At 35.4% G+C, this 25,203-nt stretch overlaps 2 protein-coding genes across 6 annotated transcripts; one reads left to right on the forward strand and one right to left on the reverse strand.

The window, feature by feature from the left end:
• The first annotated feature begins 230 nt into the window (after window positions 1-230).
• LOC130956386 (U-box domain-containing protein 35-like) lies at window positions 231-4,096 on the forward strand. Its single transcript, XM_057883423.1, has 10 exons — window positions 231-838; window positions 986-1,092; window positions 1,214-1,335; window positions 1,472-1,659; window positions 1,750-1,813; window positions 1,903-2,200; window positions 2,327-2,428; window positions 2,507-2,935; window positions 3,024-3,779; window positions 3,892-4,096. Exons 1-10 carry the CDS (start codon window positions 652-654, stop codon window positions 3,910-3,912), a joined length of 2,274 nt encoding a protein of 757 aa, XP_057739406.1. The 5' UTR covers window positions 231-651; the 3' UTR covers window positions 3,913-4,096.
• A 1,026-nt stretch (window positions 4,097-5,122) lies between these two features.
• LOC130954852 (molybdenum cofactor sulfurase) lies at window positions 5,123-19,090 on the reverse strand. 5 transcript variants are annotated; one of them, XM_057881631.1, is made up of 22 exons: window positions 18,854-19,090; window positions 18,563-18,661; window positions 18,139-18,197; window positions 17,582-17,742; window positions 16,905-17,056; window positions 16,702-16,828; window positions 15,627-15,732; window positions 15,509-15,554; window positions 14,905-14,943; window positions 14,661-14,817; window positions 13,462-13,564; window positions 12,139-12,255; window positions 11,877-11,954; window positions 11,672-11,773; window positions 10,840-10,912; window positions 10,653-10,763; window positions 9,283-9,347; window positions 7,919-8,070; window positions 7,185-7,417; window positions 6,727-6,863; window positions 6,465-6,575; window positions 5,123-6,114 (listed from the first exon to the last, which is right to left on the reverse strand). In XM_057881631.1, exons 1-22 carry the CDS (start codon window positions 18,963-18,965, stop codon window positions 6,004-6,006), a joined length of 2,451 nt encoding a protein of 816 aa, XP_057737614.1. In that variant the 5' UTR covers window positions 18,966-19,090; the 3' UTR covers window positions 5,123-6,003. The 5 variants fall into 5 exon arrangements, with proteins under 5 accessions (XP_057737614.1, XP_057737615.1, XP_057737617.1 ...); XM_057881632.1 differs by having other exon boundaries at window positions 17,582-17,750; window positions 18,854-18,934; XM_057881634.1 differs by lacking the exon at window positions 17,582-17,742 and having other exon boundaries at window positions 16,905-17,062; window positions 18,854-18,993.
• Window positions 19,091-25,203: the final 6,113 nt, after the last annotated feature.

Genomic DNA, 25,203 nt, shown 5'->3' on the forward strand with positions numbered 1-25,203 from the left:
AAGATAGCTGTGATAAATTTTGTATATAAGAAGTTACATTATACACGTCACAGTTTATAATGATTATTGTAATAAATACTTTGATATCATTGAACAATAGATTTTGATTGCCACAGAACAAGTCAAAGACATGCCCGCAAAATCTGGTGAATATAAAATAGAACAATCTGTTGTGGCTGTTAACATTGATTCATGTTAAAAGCTCAAAAATAGTCAGAAGAAACAAACGCCAAAAATGGCCTATCTGCTGTTGTTTCAGGTTTGAACAGAAGAAACCAGAGACAAAGATTCAAACAAACAAACACATAGACAACGCCCTTTTGCACCTCATAGCGGTTGAAAACATGAGTCAGAATTGAGAGAAATAACAACAGCCTCTGAGAAATACACTCACACACTGTTTTATCCATTAAAGTGTGTACAACAAAGCAAAAACCACCCCAGAAAAAAGGGAAGATGAAATGGCATAAAAAGGATTAAACTTTTGATAACATCTTTACAAGGGAAGAGGAATAAAGGATTCTTGCCTTCTGGGGTTGGTTGGTTGGTTGCTGTAGTTTGATTCTTTGTTGTTATCATATTGAATATCATCACAGAAGCTTTGAAGGATTTCAAAGAGAGAGTTGTTGGAACAAAGAGGAAGAGGGAGGAATGTGGTTGCCAAGGAGTCAACAAGAGAAGGATGGTGTAAATGGATTAGTAGCGGTTGCAATAGACAAAGAAAAAGGAAGCAGGAATGCACTCCAATGGGCCATTGATCATCTCCTCAACAAAGGTTCTACTGTGATTCTCATCCATGTCAAGATTAACTCTAATTCCGCGCCTTCTTTCACCCCAAGTGAGTACATCTTCTTTTTTAGTTGATGCATATGGAACATTGCTTTGATGATATGATATCACCAGTGTATCCTCACAGCATTTTTGTATTGATTTTTTTTTTCTTTCTGATCTTCGTTTTCACCTAGGCCTTGTTCATTGATTGCAGGATCACTCACCGGATTCATCACCGGTAAAGAATCTATTGGCAGAGAACCTGATGCCCAAAACAAAAGCATTTTCCTCCCATATCGCGTCTTCTGCACACGGAAAGATGTAAGTGTATTTCTTTAAAGGAGGTGGAAAAAGCTGAAAAGATCAGAGATTCTAGCAATGGTTTTAGTTTAAAAATTCTAGACACAGTTTCAGAATCTCATGATTGTTGGATGAACCACAGATACAATGCAAGGACGTCCTAATAGAAGATGTAGACGTTGCCAAAGCGATAGTCGAATATGCCACTCAAGCAGGAATTGAGCATTTGGTTCTTGGATCTTCATCCAAAACCGGTTTGCTCAAGTATGTGTCTCCCTTTCTAAGTCACATAATGATTTTGCAAATTGATAGTCTCATAATGGTTATGTATGAATATGCATTACTAAGAATATAGGCATAAGTATTTCACTTCCTAACAAATCTTTTTCACCCACATCAGAAGATTCAAGGTATCCGATATCCCAGGATCAGTAACGAAAGGTGCACCAGATTTCTGTACAGTCTATGTTGTTTCCAAAGGGAAGATTCAATCGATGCGATCTGCTTCGCGTCCTGCTCCACCATCTGTTGTTCAGCTTAGTTCAGAACAAACAAACTTACAAGTGCAGATGCCTCCAGGTTGGAGAGGTATATTGATCCTTTCAAGAACCGTTGATTTTGCATCTCTTTAAGTATCATAATGCACTTCTTTCTAAGAGATGTACTTTTTTCTTTCAGAGCATGAAAGGTTCTCTTATGAGGGAACGCCACATAGATCGCAGGAGGGAACAACAGAATTCCGGTTAATGACATTATGCACTACTTAGCAACTGTCTTTGTTGTGCTATAACTAGTTCTTCACATACTTAACATACATGCTCTTGAATGCAGGTCTCCCTTCACTAGGAAAGGATATCATGATAGGTACACGGAACATTCTGCGCCGGATCTTGACATATCCTTTGTAAGTAATGGTAGGCCAAGCTCAGAACGGATGGTCCCCTCGTTTTATACTGCAGAAACAACAACGTCCTACTCCAACCCTCGGTTTTCATATTCCTCAGAACCAGATACAAACTATAGCTTTGAGTCAGTGCCTCAAAGGAGGTCTTTGGATGCTAGCCTTCCTGCTGAATTCCCTTCTATCGTCTCGTTCGAGAATGTTTCCCCTTCTACATCTGCAGCTGTGGTAAGGAAAAGATGACAATGTACCTTAGTATCTTATAGTTACTTGTTTTATAAGGAAAAGTGATCAATGGTGGGAATAGTAGTTTTAAATATAACGTGACATGTTAATTGTTTGCTGCAATTATAGGATGATATAGAAGCTGAAATGAGAAGATTGAGGTTGGAGCTCAAGCAAACAATGGAAATGTACAACACAGCGTGTAAAGAAGCACTAACAGCACAACAGAAGGTATGAATCATTCATTATCTTGTTTATCTCTAGAAAGCTCGCAACACGAGTATCTGATGCACGTCTTGCTCATGACAGGCGGTAGAACTTCAGCGTTGGAAACTGGAGGAAGAGAAGAAATTGGAAGAGGCAAGGCTTGCGGAGGAAGCCGCGTTGGCGATAGCAGAAAACGAGAAGGCAAGATCTAGAGCAGCCCTTGAGGCCGCTGAAGCACAAAAAAGGATAGCAGAGTTGGAAGCACAGAAGAGACTAAATGCAGAAATGAAAGCAATTAAAGAAGCAGAAGAGAAGAAAAAAGCAATTGATGCTTTATCACACTTAGATATTAGGTATAGGAAGTATTCGATTGAGGAGATCGAAGCTGCAACAGAGTTTTTCAAGGAGTCACTCAAGATTGGAGAAGGTGGTTATGGTCCAGTTTATAAGTGCTGTTTGGATCACACGCCGGTAGCAGTGAAGGTTCTACGTCCTGATGCTGCGCAAGGAAGAGCACAATTTCAAAGAGAGGTAAGCATAGAAGTTAAACACAACTGCATTCATGAAAAACTTCAAATACAAATCAAAATAAAGGGATTGATGTTTGTTATTTATATAGGTTGAGATACTAAGCTGCATACGGCATCCAAACATGGTTCTTCTCTTAGGGGCCTGTCCGGAATATGGTTGCCTTGTGTACGAGTACTTGTCTCAGGGAAGCTTGGAAGATCGCCTCTTTCGTCGTGGCAACACTCCCTCACTTTCTTGGCAGATCAGGTTCAAAATTGCTGCTGAGATTGGCACTGGCTTGTTATTTCTTCACCAGACAAAGCCGGAGCCTTTAGTCCACAGGGACTTGAAACCGGCGAACATCTTACTCAACAGCAACTTTGGGGCCAAGATCAGTGATGTTGGTTTGGCTAGGCTAGTCCCTCCATCTGTGGCCGACAGCGTGACACAATATCACATGACATCTGCGGCCGGAACCTTCTGCTACATCGACCCTGAGTACCAGCAGACAGGAATGCTTGGGGTGAAATCAGACATATACTCCCTTGGAGTCATATTTTTGCAGATTTTGACAGCAAGACCACCAATGGGTTTGGCGCATAGCGTCGAAAGATCCATTGAGAAGGGGACTTTTGCGCAGATGCTTGATCCAACGGTGCCTGACTGGCCAATAGAGGAGGCCATGAGCTTTGCAAAGTTGGCAATCCGGTGCGCCGAGCTACGAAGGAAAGACAGGCCTGACCTGGCCAAGGAAATCTTGCCAGAATTGAACAGGCTAAGAGACTTAGCTTATAAAGACAATCCATTTTTCGCGGTTGGTAACTCTCTCGATGCACCGTCGGAGGGCCAAGTTTCTCTGAATATGGTAGGTTTCTTCTTTCCTTCCATGTTTTTTTCTGTTTATGTTGGAAACTTGCTTCCCAAGGTATCAGATTATACCATGTTACTAACATTAAAATTGACTCACCTTTTTGCAGGATTCAGGTCCCTCTAGTTAACACATTAACTGGTGTTTGAACAAGAAAATTGAAAATTCCTTCGTTGATTTGTACATTATTTAGGTGAATGTATGTAATAGCATTGCTTGATTCTTCATTTTTAAAATATGCATCAAAATGATTGGTGAAATGAGCAAACGTAAGATTTGATTTATATATTAAATCATATGATTCATGTATTAAAATATTTAGCTAAATTTTATTAAAAGATATTTAATTAAATTTTTGTAATAAGTTATCTGTACAAAAATCAATAATACTCACAACTAAAAAAAAAAAGCAACAGGTCGATCTCTAATATATTATCAAATGATTTATTAAATCTTTTTAACGATTTAATATCTATGGAAAATATAATCAATAAGCACATTAGTGCCTACTAATTCACTAGTATTATTAATGCAAATTTTCTTACACATCCAATCAAATATTACAGTGTAATTAAAAAATGCTAACTCTTACAATAAGTCAATGACTACTATAGTTATGGAAAAAATCACTTATACTCTGTCTATTTCAATACGTTTGTAGATTTTAAAATATTTTTATGCATTTCTGATATAGAAGCAATATTAATTATTTTCCAACAATGTATTGATTGATGTATTTGTTTATTTAGTGTAATTGTAATTGTATTTATTTATACAATTTTATGTCCCCAAAATTAATCTATTATCGCAATCTATGTTTCTCTTTATTTGATTATTTTGAAACGAAAGAAAAACTTAACTGGTTATCAAGATCAGACCCAATCAAACTCGGAAAATATATTTGAATTTTTGTTCTTGCCAATATACATCAAATACTATCAAATCCAATATACATTTCTAAGATTACATTCTCATATTACATGCCAACTATCTACTCTCCTCTTATGTTACTGAACTGTACAACATAGAAATTAACGCACTAAGGCAAATATACTTTTACGGTTTTACCCCATCACATGCTTCCTATATAGGGTCCAGGACATGAATGTGGTATGACTCTACATTCATAGTTTGGTCACTTTAATTTATTCATTCTTTAGTGAATAAATTAAATTCAGTCGACCTTAGACTCTGACTTATATAGATATGAGCCTGTCATATTTATTGTAATATGGTAAGTTAGTCCAGTTTTATAATTTTCGTAGTTGAGATTTAAACAGACAGAAAATCATACATCCATAAAAAAACAGAGAGAGAGAGAGAGAGAGAGAAAATAGATAAACTATGAATGCCTCGGGGGGCTCAATTTTATACATCACATAAAGTCACAAGTCACAGTGAATACATCTGACCCAATTACAGATTGTTCGGAAGTTAATACAGAATATATTTATATACATATATTACACATGACACTACAGGAGTTGGCTCATGCACGAGTTCCTAATCTGGAACCCAGGCTAGCTTATAAATAGTAAATGTCCTACCACTCAGCAAATACTATCAAAAGAGAGGGGAAAATAACTAGCAACATCATCACTAGGTGTCCTCGAAAGAAATCCCTGCATGCAGATATATCAGAGGGCCATTGGGCAACTGCCCCAGCTCTCCACCTCCTCCAGCCACACTCTCTTCAGATGAGCTAGAAGCTAAATCTACTGCCATCTGATCCTCCCACGCTGGTATCTCCTCAGACGGATCCTCCTCCTCTGAAAAACTCGTCAGAAAATCGTGACTTCCATTTCAAATTAGGGACTCCTGTGTGGGCCAAATCCTGAGGTGTCGTGTAATATATATGTATATAATTATAAGTATATTATTTACTCCTGAACAGTATGTAATTGGGTCATATGTGCTCACTATGACTTGTGATTTTTTGTTGATGTATAAAACTGAGCCCTCGAGGGCGGGGCACCCATATATGATATCTACTTTCTCTTTATATGCTTTTGTATGGATGTATCATTTTTTTTTTGTTTAAATCTCAATTACAAAAATTATGAAACTGGACTAACTTACGATATTACCAACTGACTCATATCTATATAAGTAATACAGAGTCTAGAGTCCCATAAGTCAACTAAATGGTAGCGCCTAACGATTAGCATAGGTCATGATGTACTGAAAGTTAGGTCATTACACCTATGCACTAATTGCTAAATTAAATAGACTCTGGATGAACATGCTGCCCAATATGAAGCCAGGAATCATCATGCTGCTGCTCTTCATCACTAGATTCATACTTGAGTAGTATGCCAAACAAAATCTTTCCCTGTTACATGTCAAAAATAGAACACTGATTCATAAGAGAATGGAAATGAGATCCAGCAACAAGACAGAAAGTTAAAAAACTTATAACAATCTCCTTTCAGATATTGCAAAATTCATTGTGACCCCCGTGTATTTGTCCAGTTTACATTAACCTCACCTGAATCTCTCTTGGTGTTATATTTTCAGGGGTGCTTGATATCAAATTTTGTATCAAGCTACCAAATGTAAGATTACTTAAATCTCAAGGGAGATCAATGTATATTTTTAGAAATCGAAGAGAGTCAAGTTAAATTTCATCAAATCTCAAGATATGTTGTGCAAATCGCCCTAGAAAAAAAAGTCTTGGCCAACCTTTACTCTCCTGTATGATGCTAAAGTTGCCAATGGTTCATTTGACTTTTGCACTTTTCCAGCATTTTGTGAAAAGTTGATCATCTGGCATCGATTGCATCCCCCTAGCGACTGATGGAAAGAATAAAAAGAAGAGAGAACAAAATGAATGGAACGAATGAAACACATAGGAAGACGGCAGACAAAAGTAAAAAAGGGCCATCTTTATATAATGGCACAAACTTGGCTATGTCAAATAATTTCAGAGTTTATCATCACTTACTCTGAAATACGTATTTCCAATTCTAATGGTTCTCCATCCATCTTCACCGTAAGGTCTGCCTCCGGATACGACAAGGTTTGGGCGAAACCTACTTGCATCGACTTGCATTGCCGTAACACATATGTCCTTCTGTACATCTGGTACCATGAACCATAGTTGGAAAACACAGTGATCAACAAAGGGTAAAATTGAAAAGTGAAGTCGATTTTCTTGAATATCACTAGCCTTCTTTTTTCGTTTCTTAATCACTTTGCATTCTTATGAATGGATCCAATAACCAGTTAATGAAAATGCAATCCATTACATTTTGTTCTAGTTCTATAAGTTTTGTCCACAAGCTAGTCAAATTCTTATATTGCATTCTAAATCAAATGGAAGCAATAGCATAGTAGGAAACAAAAAAAATGAACAAGGACTTGCATGTCATACTATTAATATAGTAAGGTACAAAAGCACACCTGAACATAGTCGTCTATTTAGGTCAGACACACTTTCCTCAGATACAAGTAAGAACTGTGCTTCATTGGGAAAATTTAGCGTGCTCTTAGTATCTCTACAGGTTGCTACACCTTTGGTCTTGTTCAACATAAAATCATGCTCGGTACTAGAATACCGAAACAAAGTGCAGGGTTTACCAATGGCTTCGCTAAACCATACATTGGTTTCTTTGCTGTAATTATATACCTTGTACCTGTGCAATCAAAACCACAAAACAAAAAATTGTAACAATAGGACAATTTAATACCATCTTAAAAGCTATCATATAAAATGTCAGCTAGAACAATAAACTACAAAGCTTCATGTTATACTAACATGCTCAGAGATTTAACTAATCGGCACCGTGGAAATACTAAAAGAAATCATCCGAAATAATACATGAGAATACTTTTATAGCTATGACTACAATGTAACAATGCAAAAGTAGACATTTAATTTCTCAGATGTCCCCATATAAATATTTGTAGCTTCATCTTGTAAACTTAGTGTTTTTCTATAATAATAATATGCTAGATAATACTAGAACATTGGTTCGAAAATGGTGTGACAAACGCAATTGGAAATTCTGAATACTATATCTTTTTCATTTCTTTTTTATTTTTGGTGAAAGTCCACATAAGCAAAGCTATATGAATGATATGGTTGCAAGATTGTACTTAGATTAGAAGATAAATCATGTGCATAATTCCTATACCTTTGACCATATAGTTCAAGTTCTTCCATAGCACCATGATTAACCCCTGACTCAAGCTTGATCTGCAATCTTTCTTTGCAATGTGGAGACTCTACAAATAGTATTCCCTGACTGAGGTCAATAAAGGTGCTTATAAAGCACATTTCAGGAACCTAAAAATCAAGTTGGAAAATATCAAAATCAAGATGGAAAATATCAAAACTTTACAATCTTTAGTTCTAAAGAGTGAAAAGTCAATAAAGAAGTTATCTCTTCATAATATGATATTGGTATTATAACTTGAAATATTAATATATAAAATTATAATTAACTTGAAGTGATACAAGAAGCCTAAAACAGGCCAAAGATATTTATCATGTTTGAGTCTAATAGGAGGTAAGTTGGTTTGAATCAGCTATACATCTCTTTTGCGTTCCTCTATGGCTAATTTTTCATGGAATGCATTGTTTGGTATATTTGGTGAGGTTTAGGTGTGTCCTTGAAATTTGGATCAGTTCTTGTTGACCAGGTTTGTTGCCTCCGGGAGCAGGAAAACCCAAACCTTTGTGGTTAGCATGCCATCTATGCCATTATTTGGTGCTTTGGTTTGGAGCTTAACTCTCACATCTTTCATGGCAGGAAGTTGGCCTTTTAGAGGGACATCCAATGAGTTCATTTTGTATTTAGGATCCCTTTTTCTCCGTGCTCTTTGTAATATTGTTTTTTTCTCTTTTTATCAATATTCTTCTTTTGTGCAAGTAATAGTAATAGTAAGAAACCACAAACACAGTAGCAGTATGATTGTATTATTCACACTGAGAGTCTAGATCTCAGCTCACAGTTGAAGAGAAAAGAGAAGACAACTAGCAACATGCAAAGAGAAACAGGGGCACAGAGCACTATAGCAGCCCCATTCTCCTTCCCGAATTCAACCTGCCAGCAAACACACGCACTATGCACACACCCACATGCCAGCATGGCATTCCCTTACTCTCAATTTCTTCACAAGTTAGTTAGGCCAAGAGGACCCACTAAATTCTCCCACTCCCTGATTCTGCTTAGTTACAAAACTGTCGCTGAACTTCTTGCGCCCTATATACTGCAGCCTTTCGGGGAATTTATCCTTAAAGCTAACAGTAACTTGGTAGTTTCTTAACTGTGTAATCAAAAGCGATATGTTCCATTATCACATGATCATTCAACTTTAGTATTACTAAAGTTTGTCACCAACAGAGAGTGACAATGTTATAACCAGGTGAAATGTAAAATGTGCTAGTCTAATTCCAAAACATGAAATATCAGGTCTAATTAAGACAAACCACAATGCAAATTGATGCAACATTTTCTATTTTCTACTTTTTGTCTACAGATGCATAGCAAATTACCTTTTTTTGTGTAAGAATTTCACCATTTAGACTCATAAGAATCCATTCGCGATCATGTTTTAGTCCTGCTCAAGATTCACAGAAGAACGTCCCATTAAAGGATTAAGATTATAAAGAAAAGGATAACTCCTGCATTCAATTTAAAAATTGAAATATAAAGAAACAAGTAAAAGTTGGACAAAAATGGTTATGCATTTGGTTCATGTTGTACTAATTCTTCTAATTAAAAATTGAGTTTGGGTATAATGTAGATTAAGTTAGTGCATTATATGCGCTTCCAAACTCTTACATGAGAGGTTATGTTAGTTTTAAAGCCATCAGAAGAGCATCATAGATTAAACAGTTACATAATATTTTAGGAAATAACCTCATTATCTTCAAGTACTTTTAGAATATATATGTTAATTTAGTAAGCAATTTGGAGTTATTATTGATTTTGTTTAGGTTATTGGTCTTATTGTTGGTAGGGTTCATGACTGTCTTCATGCTCTTCTAAGTTAGAGAGGTTTTTAATATAAGCAGGACAGCATGACATGAGATATACTAGCTAAGAAAAACTTGTCTCATACTAGTATCCATATCTATTCTCACCCTCCCTTTCTTATTATAGAACATGAAAATAATTATAGTATCTCCCTATTGAAAGGGCTAAAAAACCGTCCCTAAGGTCTCTCTCTCTCCCTCTCCCTCTCCCTCTCCCCCTTTATGCCGCTGCTGCCCATGCCCAACCCCTATCACCGCACCTGCAACTCCTCCTCCTTCCAACCGACAATGAATTTGGCACCAAGAATTTGGCGATGAACGTTCATGAAGAGACTAAAGCCATCCATCCTTGGAGGTGAGAGTGAGCTTGACGTCACTGGAAATGGCGTCGTTGAACTGGTTGGCCGGGGCTGCGGGAACATTGGGTTTAGGTAGTTGGATCTGACTCTAAGAGTGAGGGCAGTAGTGGCTCGCGGTGTCGGGTTCGCTGGCCATCATCTTTAAGAGTGTAGGGCTGGATCGAGAAGAACATGTCGGCAACATCTCGATGATGATAATGAAATGGTGATTGAGAACATGTCTGAGAGTGAGGGTGGTGGTGGCTCGCGGTGTCGGGAACATGTCAATGATGATGATGTGGTGATTGAGAAGAACAGCTTCTCTCTCTCTCTCTCTCTCTTTCTCTGTTCCTTTTCTTTTTCTTTTTAATTTTATAATTTGTTTTCTTAGGAGTAATTTGGTCCATAAATTTAAGATTTAGATAAAAAAGATGATTTTAACAAAATTCAACATTGGGGACGATTTTGAATGTAAAAAAACATTAAGGACGACTTTAATTTTTGGCCAAAACCTTAGAGACCAAAATCATACTTAACCCAAATAATTACCATTTTTGCTAAGAGGCCAGCTTCTTGAACAGAACCCTCCACAAGATTTTATGGGGTATATTGTAATTGATTTAAGATGATAACCAGTATCCGGGGAACCCTTCTCAATGCCTGCAGGTGACAGTAAATCCGTAAAAAAATATATGTTGAAAATATGATAGAATTTATCTTGGAAGCGGGGACAGACCTTCCAATTGATTCCCATGGCAAATGTCATTTTGAGATGACACGAAGGAACTTGCTACAAAATCAATAAATTTCTGAAATCCACAAAACAAAGGGAAAACTATATTAAAACCGAAAAGAAGCGATATTTAGATTTGTTAAGAAGTCAACAAAATCTTGACATCTCACAGTGTTACACGAAGCATAAACCAAACAGAACTAGAAATTGGCAACAATTGTAGTGAGCCTAGCAACAAAACTAGTGAGCATTGGCAATTACAGAAATTACCAAAAACAAAAGGAAAAAAAAATCAAAACCCCAAGGATACAATCAAGAATGGTGTTGAGCCCTCGCAACCTGGTCCTTATATAACAGATGTTCCTTTGAAACACCTTAGCTGAGCTCCAAAGCACAGAGAAGCAAGAAACATATTCTATATCACAACAAACACCCACCTAAATGTGCTATGGAATTTCGTGCACAGTTCTACAGGATTTCAACCTATTTTCTTCTTGCATATCCTAAGAGTTATTATCAGAAACGCTTCTATAAAGGGTCAAGAAATCCGATTGGCCAACAATGGCTTATTCCACAAAGAATTAACAATTGAACATTGCAAGAAAAGGTCTGACTAGTTTAATCCATGCAAGACGCAAATATTAGTATAAATGATTGTTTTAGATCCATAAAAGCAGTCATAACTCTATGCTGCACACCTCCCATATTAAGTTGGTATTTGTTCAAAAAAAAAAATGGAAATGAACCAAGAATCAAAAGTTTCAAATGTTCAATATTTCAAAACAAGAAAGAGTGTGATTAAAAAAGAAATTACAATGAATAAAAGAATTCCAACCTTAGCCTCCTCATAAGTTGACATGTAGCCAAAGGATACTCTTACGGCTCCAGTAGGTTTTCCATTGATTACATCATGATCATCCCAGCAAACATGGCCAGCCTAAATACAGAAATATTGTTATTGTTTTTTTTTTATACAATAACATCACATATAGACCAATCACAGACAGTCATGAGCAAGTTAAAGCAGAAAATAGAAATACCTCCGTATTTGATAAAAGATCCAAATGAGACAAGCCAACGTATTTTGCACATGCACCTGGATTACAGAAGCATCCTGTCTAAATAGACAGCAGGTGGAGATTATTATTCAGCATTCAATTGATGACTGTAAAGTACAAAAAAACAGTCCTCCCCCCCCCCCCCCCCCCCCCACCCACCCCTCCTCTCCCAAAAACAAAAAATGGATGAGTAGAAAATTTTGATGTTAAGGAAAAATATGACACTGAAATTCATAAGTCATACCCTTAGCTGAATTCCTGAAAGAGATGCCAGCTTTTCCACTTCACGGTATCCATACCAAGAACCATCTGGTCTTTTTAAGTTGAATGAAACAATAGGACCCATTTCATAACACAGTTCCTGGATGGAAGAAAATTTAATAAATACAGCACAGAGAACTCCAATTTCAATAAGATGTGGTGATGCAAACCTCATTTGATAAATTAGAAACTAAGAAAAGAGCTCCCATATATCTCATATAACCCCACAGTTATGTATACAATTTTTTCATAAAAAAGAAACTTATGAGAAAGAAAAGACTGCATAGAAAGAGGACAAGATACCCACACAAGAAGAAAGAAACTACAATATTGAATCATGTAAAAAACAGATGTCAATCTCTCTGCATATTCACCAATCGAACACCTAAGTCAATTTTAAGAATTTACAGAGAAGGTTCAGAAGGTATCCTTATCCCAAGAGTTGCGTAAAGGAGAAATCTGCTATGTAAGTTCAAACATTTCCTTCAAACATTGAAGGATAGCAAAAAATGAAACATTGTCAGAGTTTTAACTTGTTTATGCATATCAAAGCCTTCAAATTTTAGTACATAAAAACTGACGCAGGTCCCTGGGGAAAATCTGGTTCTCTGCATAAGTGTCTAAAAAGAGCTTGTTCCATAGATAATTTGTATCTAAACAATGGGGAAAAAAAAAGTAGTGACATAAATATTAAGCACCAACTTCAACACCTGCTATGCAAGGGCATGTGGAAAGCTGAAAAGGCCTTGGAAAAGCCTCAGAAAGAGGAAAACTGCTGACCCAGTTATCCTCCTAAAATTTGATCCTAAACTGTTAGCTATAGTCAAAATGAAAAGAGAAGTTAAATAGGATGAACCCTAAGAAGATAAACTTCCAAAAACTAGCACAAGCAGGTCATCTCAGAGACATGGTGTACCACCCATTCGGTTGCAAGATGAACCGACTTTGAATATCTTTGTGCTAGAAGGAAGAACATTCTAAACAGATAAACTAGCAGATATCTTCACCACATCTGTGTGCAATTATGGGGTAGCATACATATGTAACAACCTAGATGCATGACATGTCTGCTTTAGCTTAAGAGGAGTGTTTATATTATACAATCCCTTTGTAAATAGTCAATCGGATATCCACTTGTCCTCAATTGATCACCCTATGTCTAAGGGAATAGATTATGTGTATTCAGCACATAAATTCATGAACACAGGGCTTTTCAAGTCATTCACGTCACACAGAAGTAATTTTAAGAGTATAATAAAACTATAAATTGGACAACAACTAAAGAATTCATTATGTATTAACTAACCATTGAACTTTGATGTCCATAGATGATGCACACATTAGATCCATTGCAATGTCTCAAAGCCAAAAGCATTTTTCTTGTATATAAGGCAAGAGATTTTGTATGTCTACAAGGCAACAAAATTTTGAAACTTTTAAAAGAATAATAATAAATCAATGACAGAGAGATCAAGGTATTCAAGTGAAGAAAGCAAAACAAGCATGTAGATTGAGCATTGTTGCAGAGACCACATAGAAGATGTCAAGTGTTGTATTGGTAGGTATATGCTGTTAGAAATTGAGAATATCCTATGACTTATGTCCGTACTTAACCATGATTACAGTTTTAGTATTATTATAAATAGGAATTAGCATTTCTTATTTTGAATACACCTCATTCATTAGATTATACTCATCAAAATATTCATAATCTTTACCCTCTCTTTCCCTTCTTCCATATCTAAAACCTACAATCTCAACAAAATATGGCCGAAATACCCTCTATAATAGCTTGAGCAATCCTCCCACTTGAGAACTTCTTGAAGTTGAACTAGGCCTACTTTGTCTCAATATTACTGTTAGTAAGCTTCCCATCTTGAATGTAACAGTTGAAATTGTAATTAAGAAAGGGGTGGAGGGTGCCCAAGTACCTTGTTGTACAAAAAGCAGTAGCATATCTCTATACATAAATAGCTATAGCAACGACAATCATTCTCACAAGGTGGGGTCAATTACAAATTTACAATCAAACAATACTATTATATTATGGCAATAAGTTTTCTTAAAAAAAAAAAATAAATCTAGGTCTTTCAATTTGTTCTTCCTCTACAGTTTTTTTAATTCTACTAACCTTATTGGGGAACTCCACTTAATAGGCTATTATTGACCTACTCCTCACACAACCAAACAATCTTAGGCAAGACTATATCATCTTTCTCTTAATTGGTGTTAGTCCTACCTTCCTTCTAATACCTTCATGATTGATCTTAGAATGTACATCCAATCACTCACTGGAAGACTAATATAAAACCTAGTTTATGCTCTTGTTGGCACTTTATCCTAACACCAAAAAGCATCTCTAGATTTTCCATTGAAAAGCATAAGCATATATCAGCATACGACCAATAAGATTAAGATATCATGTGATAGGTGTAAAGGTCTCCTGCATGGAAATGGGAGTTTTTTTTTAATTTTTTTAAAAGGTATTTATCCTATTCTGCATACCGTGATATTGCAGATGCAGTTAGAGATCTCAGGATTTTGAAGCCATGGCGGACAGATGCTATACTCAGGAATGAAACTGTACCATCCTCAAACAACTCCTCAATACCTTCCCTTCTTTTAATGAAATCAATATCAGCAATTGAAGCAGCAACAGTTCCTGTGACGGCCACCGATCAACCACATAACTGAGTACTAAACACAGAATCACAGACAGGGATACAATTGTAACCAATAAGCCACAAACCTCCACTAAAATAAGTCTTCTTCAGCAACTTGGCAGCGTCTGTGATGATAAATAACGAGGCAAATTTTCACAAGGGATAATTAATACCATAACTAAATTTTCCATTATCAATGAATACATTTAGAAAATAGAAGGAAAAGAGGAGATATCATGAAAGAACACAAGATGGCAGTCAATAATTAGTAAATGAACACAAGAGCTATTTCTTTTTTATAAACTATTATTAGGAAGCATTCTAAGAACCTAGACAATTGGAAGTAGCTTTTTTCTTTTATTTCTTTTTTTCTTTTTCTTTTTCTTTTGTGTTTGTGTGTGCACTACCCTCATGTGCTCAGCGTAATGAGTAATGACATTCATTCAAGGGACAAAGGTTTTGTTTCCCATTTTGGTAATAAATACATGATATAACAAGTCCATCCATAGGATGCAGGCTTCTTTCTAAAGCATATACACATTACATCAGTAGAATCATCTATTCGTGACATAATACCAATGAAGATAACTTTCTTGTTACTAAATGTCACTGAGAAATAAATAAGAAAATGAAATATAGTGTCAGTAAAGTGCAGCAAATTATTCCATTTTTCAAAGATAGGTAGCTTACCATTTCGAACAATAAGAGCTCCAAGCCCAGTTGGATAGCCAAAGAGCTGACAAGAACACAAGATCAGTTTTTGAAGTAGCTCTAGATAAAAACAAAATAAACACTTACAAACTCATACCTTGTAGAATGAGATTGTGACAAAATCTGCAGGATATTTGGATAAATCAGGTGGCATGGTGGCACATCCCTTTGCAGCATCAATCAAGACCATCCATTGTCCATTTCTTATGAGAGAAATAGTAAATATAAGATCAATGCTTTAACAAAGTTAAACAAAATAAATGAAGCATCTCAATATATGAATGTGTATTAGATAGAGAGAGAAAGAGACAAGGCATAACACAAATTAAATACATATATATATAGGTCTTCTATCATTGTAGAGATTTCTCCCGCATTAGAAGAACAGGTAAAACAATGGGTAAGAAAAATAATGGAAGAAATCATACAAAGGAGTAAAGTTGAAGTTCGTGTACTGGATTCTCCTCATTTTAGAAAGTAGTAAAAATGGAACTGGAAACCAAAAATTCCTATAACACCAACAAGTGACATATGCAAGTCTTAAATGCTAACATTGATTCATTAGAGAATTGGGGGGGTTCTTGGATATAAATTGAAAATCAAATATTCTTTGTATTCCAAAAAAATAATCTTTTATTTCATTCTTAAGAAAAGGGGATTTTCGATGATATGCAAAAACATATTTTAACTTATATATGTTAATAACTTGGGTTTCAGATAATTTAAAAAAAACGTATGCTTGTGACAATGACGATACGTCACAAAATTTATGGGAATTCGTATTCCTAAGATCATAAGATCTTTTGAGAAGCGAAATAAAGTAAATTAGACTTTTATTTGTTTGATCAGTTCTTTCCACTGACGCTATGATTATTGAACCTCAAGTACCTAGTAATCTGGCATATACAAAAGTGGACACCATCACGCATGCACACAATTTCCCATCAAACAACTAGAGTATATTTCATTGTCACAAACCATTACATTGAATCAAGCAAGAACTTCAAATGCAGATTCAATTTGACAAACAACTTCATTATCTAATGAATCTCGCTGAACTATAATGGCAAATGGTTAAATATGCATGAGTGAAGTCACTTTTTCATACTACTTAGACAAAGATTTAAAGGCATGCATAACAAGATAATAAGACAAACAACTTTGTATATTACTTGCAAACTGAAGAAATCCCTAAATCCCTGCTCGAGTGCTCCTTGATAATCTTGACCAAGTCAAGGTCAAATCTCAACCCTGAGAAGTTGCACTCAGAGGGAAAAGCAAACAAATTATACACATGACCTGCATTAGAAAAACAGATATAAGTAAGGTAGTCTAGAACCTAGGAAGAAAAAAAAATCATAATCTTAAGATTTACCATCTGGCTTTCCCTCCAGCAACCCAGCTACTTTTCTCCTTTGTACTTGGTGTGGTGATATCTTCATAGCAATGTTTTCTCCAGATACTCCAGGAGCTTCATTTTCTTCAATGTCTACAGCTATGGATGCAGCCCCTTGACCAAGAGCGTATCTAAAACTAGTTAAGGAGATGGATAGGCTGAACTTATTAATCACCAAAGCAGAGCAATGGTAATGGAATATTTAACAGCACAATAGATTTATTAGAAGCAACATCAACATTTTTCCAAGGAAGTACAATGTGGAAGTGATTAGATACAATAACATATTCAGAGAAGAAGGTGAAAAAAGAAACAGGCATTCTCTGAATACAAACACAAGAAAGTCAAATTACTACAGAAAAATTACATGAAATAGTTCAATGTTGAAGTCCCACTGAACAGAAATTTTGAATTGGAGTCACATCAGAGCAGTAGAAATATCTAACGATGTCCATTTAACTGATTTCAAATCTTATCCTATTTTACTAAATCTAATGGAATAATGTCACCTGAACAGTGATAGTACACACTAGAATACCATTATGTCTTACACCCGCACGTTGCAGGGAGTGATTACTTAGCACTCTCCTGATCAAAGCCAAAGGATATCCTTATAAAATTGAATTTTCATTTTTAATAAGGTAGGTATAGGATACTCTCTTATACCAAGAACACTATTATGATTCTCCATCGTATACATAAAAGTACTGTCACAACTCCATGGAAAAGCCTCTCCAACTAACTTCAGTGCTGCTGTTGCCCCAAAGGTAAATATACATTTATAGTCTTTTGGAGATGCATTGCAATAATCGAGGACCTGTATGACTGATAGTCAAAATATACGTGAAGATGTAGATTACAAATATCAAAAGTACAAAAAGAGCTAATCAAACAGCAATCTCTTCGTATGAAACTACTAGATGGACACATCTATATCGGTGATTCAACAAGGCCCATACAAGTCAATCAAACATAACAAGATAAGCCCTGCATTGCATCCAGACTCCAGTAATAGTGGATGGCATGCAATCACCAATAGAAATGTATCTAGCATGAGGATAGGAACATGAATCTTTGCATAAGACATTCATAGTAACTTCTTTCTAGATCCTAGAGATCTCTCAGCAAACAATCTAATCCGAATTATCATGATTGAATCACAGCAATTCAAATGCATAGAAAACAAAAGTCATAAGTGCGAAAGTGAATGTACCTGTTGGCGAGCATCCTTCACAATCTCAAGAGTCGCAGAGCTGGAATCACTTTGGCTATCTAGTATTAACATTAAGGACCTCCACTACACAACATTACTACATCTATTAACTACCAGAGACTTCTACCGCCCTCTAAGCAAAAATTGGATCCACGAGTCTGACCACACCATAACGTGCTATGATAAATCATATTTAGCTTCAAACCTTGAAAATCTAAGTCTCTTTCAATAGTTTTTCTATGTCTTTCTATATCTCTATCTATTGTCTGTCAACTACCAACTATATTAAGTTCAACTCCGCATCATATATTACTAAAGAATTCGTCGTTCTTCCATTCCTATACAGGAACAATGATAAAACAAACAAACGAAAAAGTGTAATGCATTGATAAGTAGACTTCTCAATAAATATTATGAGGGATACGAGGATTTCCATATACTTTACTCGTGAGATCACCAAAAATTGATTCCATTTGCAGCTCAGAGTATAAAGTAGCACCAGCATGATCCAAGTACACAAGATCTACAATTCCAAAATTGCAACACACGAAATAAGATATAGTTGAAACAGTAATTCTATTTTACTTTTATTTGAAAATGATAATATGATAGCTAAAACTAAAGCCAATTTTTTTTTAATTAAAAAAAGATTGAACCTTATCTTTCCAATTTGCATAGCTTGACTAAAAGGAAAAAGAAAAAAGAAAGTGAGTACCTTGTAATCTGTTGAATTCAGTAGCTCGAATTTGATCAATGGTTTTGGGAGTGTTTGGATAGCCGTAATGTTCACCAAACTCCTTCAGAAATTCTTGCTTAGCAGCATCCATAATTGCTGGTTCACAAGACCCGATATTGGTGGTTGTGCTTCAACTCTTGATCTTTCTCCAGTCTCCACAGAGCGTTCGGGATCGTATTGGGGATTCTGAAGAGCCAATTTCTATATTCTGTTCCCGAAATGTTGGCAAACAATAATCTAAAATTATCTAATTTAATTTAATATTTATAATTTTATGTATATAATAATTAAAATTGTATGTTTATTATATTTAATATTATATATTCATTTTAAAAATAATTAAAAAATATAAAATATATTAATTTAAATTAATTTTTATTATCTTCTAAATATTTATGATCTTATTAATGGGAAATCAATTAGAATATTTTTTGTTTTTAATATTAAACTAGTAATAGTATTTTTTTAAAATTTAGATTAATAAATTATTATTTTTAAATATTAAAATCATTTAATTAAAAAAATAAAAATCAGACCGTTTAATTTATAAATAATACAAAAATTGACCAATTTGTAAAAATTATAAAAATTGGGTTGAAATATTTCTATTAAAAAATTAAAAAATATAAAATACAAAAATTAAACTCTTTAATTTTTATATTTTTATATTTTTAAAAAATATCAAAAATTATAATATTAAAATATATTACTTCTTTTACTTCTATTAAAAAAAATCTTAATGAAAAATCTCAAATCTGTATTAAAGTATCCGTGATGAGATATTTTAAGAATGATTTAATTGAAATTTAATGCATGTACTTGTGATAGAGTTGTGTAAAGTGCAATGTGTTGAACCTGACTTACGTGGTCTAATTGCCTTTGTTTGGACGGTTAGAGAAAATACAAAACAGGCTGAAAGAAAATACAACCTTAAGGTAGCGTTTGGTGGAGAGACAGAAACGGAAAGACTGAAATTGAGATATAAAGACTAAGAAATAGGGATTGAAATAAATCTCAGTATTCTGTTTGGTGTAAAATAAGAGACATGAATTGAAACAAGAATGAAACTCTAATTTAATTTGCACAAAAAGTAAAATTGAAATTAATTAATTGAAATGAAAGTATTTTAGGTATAAAATGTTATTAAAATTTCAGTCTCCATCTCTAAAAATTTCAGTCCCCTGTATCCCTACTTTTTGGAGGTACTTAAATATTGAAATTTTAGAAACAGAGACAAAAATTTTAGTAACAGTCTCTGAACTAACAAACACGATACTGAGTCTCAGTCTCTCAGTCTCTATCTCAGTACCTCAAAACAAACGCTATCTAAGAGTTTGTTTGTTTTTGTGGACAGAGATATAGATAATAAATATTTAAAAAAAATTCGAATTAAAAAATATGGATATTAAACACAGTATTTTTATGACAAATTCTTTTATTTTTTATTTTTTTTAAACGAAAAACAATAATAACAAAAGATTTGAGAGAGATTTTAATAATAAAAATTTATTCATAGATAATTACCCTTTTTTATTTTAATTTGAGTTTTTTTTCTGTATTGTTATAAGTTCTTATAGAAATATTCTTTTTTGTTTTTTAATCTTTGTATTTTTTTATTGTGTTTTATTCTTTCAATTGGAATAAAAAGACTAAATCCAATTTCTATTGAATCTTTCAATTTATATAATAAAAAATTTAAAGAAATACAAAAATAAATTATACCCAAAAAATTTTGAATGTTGAATTGGCAAAAAAGACTGAATTTGCAAAAGCAGAATATACTATGATAGAGTTAGACATCAAGAAAGGAGTAAGAGACAGAAGGAGGGAGAGGAAGGTATGAGAGATATATCTATTTTAATTATTTTGTATAATATTTTAGTTTTGTCCATATATATTCAAATATAATATTGAACAAGTCACAAAAAAAACATAATATTGGATATTACATTAGTGTCTTATATATTATATCCAAAACAATACACAAAGGATAATTTTAATGTCTCTATTCTATTGTTTCTGTTTCAGTGTCATGTTCTGTCATGTCCACAAAAATAAATGCAGCCTAATAGATTGAAGGATCTCAGACCGATTAATTTGTACAATATTTTCTATAAGCTGATGATCAAGGTTTTTGTGAATAGGCTTCAACCGTTTCTTCATTAGTTTATTGATTTGCAAGGAGGATTTATTCCGAGACGAGGAACACCAGAAAATATCATAGTTGCTCAAGAAGTTTTACACTTTATGAAGAAGTTTTACACTTTATGAAAAAGATCAAAATGAAAAAAAAAAGAATTGCATTTAAGATTGATCTGGAGAAAACATATGATAGAGTTAGCTGGAATTTTCTGAAATACACTCTTAATCAATTTAATTTTCCTAGACAAACAATCAAATTGATTATGTGGTGTGTCCGAACTTCATCACTCTCTATCCTGTGGAATGGTAACAGACTTGAGAGTTTTTAACCTAATAGGAATTTGAGGCAAGGAGATCCTATATCTCCATACTTATTTGTCTTGTACATAGAGCATTTAAGTTACTATATTTCTTATCTTGTAGAATCCAAACTCTGCCAACCAATTGCGATGTCTAGAGGTGGACCCTCCATATCTCACCTAATATTTGCGAATGATTCATTCTCTTTTGTAAAGCAAAAAATCTCAAGTTACTCAAAACTCTGCCAACTAAGCTGCTAATGTTCAAACCTTTAGGCATCCAAAGAAGAGTTTGAACACCTGGGATAAAGTGGTCAACAAGTTTCTGAATAAGTTCTTCCCTCCCAGAGACTGAATAAGCTGAGTACAGATATTCAGACCTTTAGGCAGGAAAAAAATGAATCCATTTATGATGCTTGGGAGAGGTACAAGCTGATGTTCAGAAAGTGTCCTCCTGACATATTCTCATATCTTCTATGAAGGACTTTCTGATATAGCCAAGATGTCTCTGGATAATTCTACAGGTGGTTCCTTGCATATAAAGAAGACACCTGAAGAGGCTAACGAGCTCATTGAGATGGTCGTCAACAACCAATACTTATACTAATCAGAGAGGACTTCAGTAAAGAAAGGAGTTATGGAAGTGGATGTTGTAAATGCAATTCTTGCTCAGAACAAACTCCTATCTCAACAGATAAGTCTTATCACTCAACAACTTAGCAGCCTGCAGAGCCCAGTTGCTAAATTTCATAGTGCTCCTCCAGATGTTCCCTATGATATGAGTGGTAGCTCCTCTTAAAGTGAAACTTACAACTATGACCAGTATATACCTGAGCAGGTCAACTACATGGGAAGTTCACCCAAAAATCCCAATGATGCTCCCTATTCTCAGAATTTTAACCAAGGATAGAGAAATCACCTAAACTTTAGATGGATGGAGCAACCTCAGAGTACCCCTAACTTGGCATCCATTGTTGCAGAACTCTCAAAAAGCTGACAAAGCTTTATACAGGAAGCACGAGCCTCCCTTAGGAACCTGGAGATGCGAATAGACCAGTTAGACCAGCGAATACCTGAGCAAACCTCACCCGGTAGTACAGTACCCAATTGTAGATAGGAGTGCCAGGCAGTTCGATTGAGGAGTGGTAAGATAGTAGTCACTCAACCTAAGAGCAGTGAGTAACTGGGTGAAAAAGAGACACCGAAGCAGGAAATTACAGAGACAGAGAGCGCCAGGGAAGATGCTGAACGCCCAGTAAGGGAGCTAAGGAGGGCAATGAACACCCATGAAGACTTAAAGAACGACCCCTCAAGGAACCTTGACAACCCCTTTCCGATCACTCTTAATACACATCCTGCACTACCCAAGGCCCCAAAGTACAAGGTCAAATTGCCATACCCTCAGAAACTTCAGAAAGTAGAAAAAGACAAGCAATTCTCCAAGTTTCTGGAAGTCTTTCAGAAACTTGAGATCAACATCCCCTTTGTAAAGGCCCTTGAGCAAATACCTCTTTATGCCAAATTCATGAAGGACTTGTTGAGTAACAAGAGGGATTGGAAAAAAATCGAGACAGTGGTACTTACTAAGGAGTGTAGTACAATCATCCAGAAAAATCTCCTAAAGAAACTATAGGATCCCGAGAGCTTTCTAATTTCTTGTACCATTGGAGACACTACGATTCAGAAGTCTCTCTGTGACCTTGGAGCTAGCATCAAACTTATGCCTCTATCAGTGATGAGAAAGCTCCAGATTGATGAGGTAAACCCACCCGGATTTGTCTTTAACTTGCTAACCGCTCTATCAAGTACCCTATTAGAGTGGTTAAGAATCTACGTATAAAAGTAGGGCCTTTAATCTTCCTTGCTGACTTTGTGATCTTGGACATGGAAGAGGACAAGAATGCATCTATCATTCTTGAAAGACCTTTCTTAGCCATAAGAGAAGCCCTTATAGATGTTTAGAAAGGTGAATTAACTCTGAGGGTCAATGAAGAGGAAATTGTTCTCAATGACTTAGAAGCCTTGCAATACCTTGATGATTCTGAAGGGTGTATGAGAATTGATGTGATTGAACCACTAATTGAAGAGGTTTTTGAAGCTGAAAAGCTTGAAGATGTTCTAAAATCCTCCCCTGAAGACAGTTTGTTTGAGATCGAAAAGCCACCACCTCAGGGTGAGAAGCCTCATATGCCTAACAAAGAGGAAGGGCCTCCAAAACTTGAGTTGAAGCCTTTACCTCCATCCTTGAAGTACGCATTCCTAGGGGAACAAGATACTTATCCAGTAATCATTAGCTCTTCTCTGAGACATGAGGAGGAAGAGGAACTGATTCAAGTGCTCAGGAGTCATAAGACCGCTATTGGATGGACCATTAGTGACTTAAAGGGAATTCGTCTAACCAAGTGTATGCACAAGATCTTACTAGAGGACGATGCCAAACCAGTTGTGTAACCACAGAGGTGGCTAAATCCAACCATGAAAGAGGTGGTCCAGAAAGAAGTGATGAAACTCTGGGAAGTTGAGATCATTTACCTTATCTCTGATAGCCCATGGGTAAGTCTGGTACAGGTGGTCCCTAAGAAAGGAGGGATGACAGTGATCCAAAACAAAAGAAATTAGCTTATTTCTACGAGAACTGTCACAGGATGGCGCATGTGTATTGACTATAGGAGGCTCAACACTGCTACCCGGAAGGATCACTTCCCCCTTCCATTCATTAATCAGATGTTTGAGAGGCTAGCCAGCCATGCTTTCTACTATTTCTTAGACGGGTACTCTGGTTACAATCAGATTGCAGTAGACCTTCAAGACCAAGATAAGACAACATTGACATGTTCTTTTAGAATATTTACTTACTGAAGGATGCCATTTGGACTCTGTAACGTTCCAGCAACTTTTCAGAGGTGTATGCTCTCTATTTTCTCAGATATGGTAAAAAAGTTCATTGAGGTATTTATGGATGACTTCTCTATGTTTTGGTGATTCTTTTAATTCTTGCCTTAAGCATCTAACCTTAGTTTTGAAATGGTGTCAAGAAACAAACCTTATTTAAACTGGAGAAATGCCACTTTATGGTAACTGAGGGTGTTGTTCTTGGTCACCGGATTTCAAACAAAGGAATAGAGGTTGATAAAGCTAAAGTGGAGGTAATTGAAAAATTACCACCACCCAATAATATTAAGGCAATAAGGAGTTTCTTAAGACATGCAGGATTTTACAGGAGGTTTATAAAGGATTTTTCTATGATTGCTAAACCTCTGAGCAATCTTTTGGTTGCTGACACTCCTTTTGTTTTTTACAATGACTACCTACATGTCGTTGAAACTCTAAAAGCAAAGCTTGTCTCTACACCCATCATAGTCCCTCCCAACTGTGAATTATTATTTGAACTAATGTGTGATGCGAGTAATTATGCTATAGGGGTTGTCTTGGGGGCAGAGGCAAGACAAGCTTATGCACGTCATTTACTATGCTAGTCGTGTTTTGAATGACGTGCAAAAGAATTACACCACTACATAGAAGGAATTACTGCTGTTATTTATGCAATTGATAAATTTAGATCCTATTTAATTGGTTCCAAGGTTATTGTTTACACTGACCATGCTACTCTGAAGTACCTTCTAACCAAGTAAGATTCTAAACCAAGATTGATCAGGTGGGTGTTGTTTCTTCAAGAGTTTGACATTGAAATCAGAGACAGGAAGGGGTCAGAAAATCAAGTAGCTGATCACCTATCCAAGATTAAACCCGAAGAAGGAACGCCACCCCTTAATGATGTGACTGAGACATTCCCAGATGAGCAGCTATTCATGACTCAGAGGGCCCTATGGTTTGCAAATGGCAAACTATAAGGCCAAGAGGTTCATCCCCAAGAAGTATACTAAGCCA

This window comes from Arachis stenosperma, chromosome 10 (assembly GCF_014773155.1).
Source record: "Arachis stenosperma cultivar V10309 chromosome 10, arast.V10309.gnm1.PFL2, whole genome shotgun sequence".
Classification (NCBI taxonomy): Eukaryota; Viridiplantae; Streptophyta; class Magnoliopsida; order Fabales; family Fabaceae; genus Arachis; species Arachis stenosperma.

Excerpts from the sequence above, each read along its gene's own strand:
- LOC130956386 (XM_057883423.1), top strand. The coding sequence starts at position 652 with ATGTGGTTGCCAAGGAGTCAACAAGAGAAGGATGGTGTAAATGGATTA. Across the intron at positions 1,336-1,471 it reads TCCAAAACCGGTTTGCTCAA|AAGATTCAAGGTATCCGATA; the intron begins GTATGTGTCTCC and ends CACCCACATCAG. Across the intron at positions 3,780-3,891 it reads GCCAAGTTTCTCTGAATATG|GATTCAGGTCCCTCTAGTTA; the intron begins GTAGGTTTCTTC and ends ACCTTTTTGCAG.
- LOC130954852 (XM_057881631.1), bottom strand. The coding sequence starts at position 18,965 with ATGGATGCTGCTAAGCAAGAATTTCTGAAGGAGTTTGGTGAACATTAC. Across the intron at positions 15,733-16,701 it reads GGGATTTCTTCAGTTTGCAA|AAATGGACAATGGATGGTCT; the intron begins GTAATATACAAA and ends TTCTCTCATAAG. Across the intron at positions 14,944-15,508 it reads AGCTCTTATTGTTCGAAATG|ACGCTGCCAAGTTGCTGAAG; the intron begins GTAAGCTACCTA and ends TTATCATCACAG.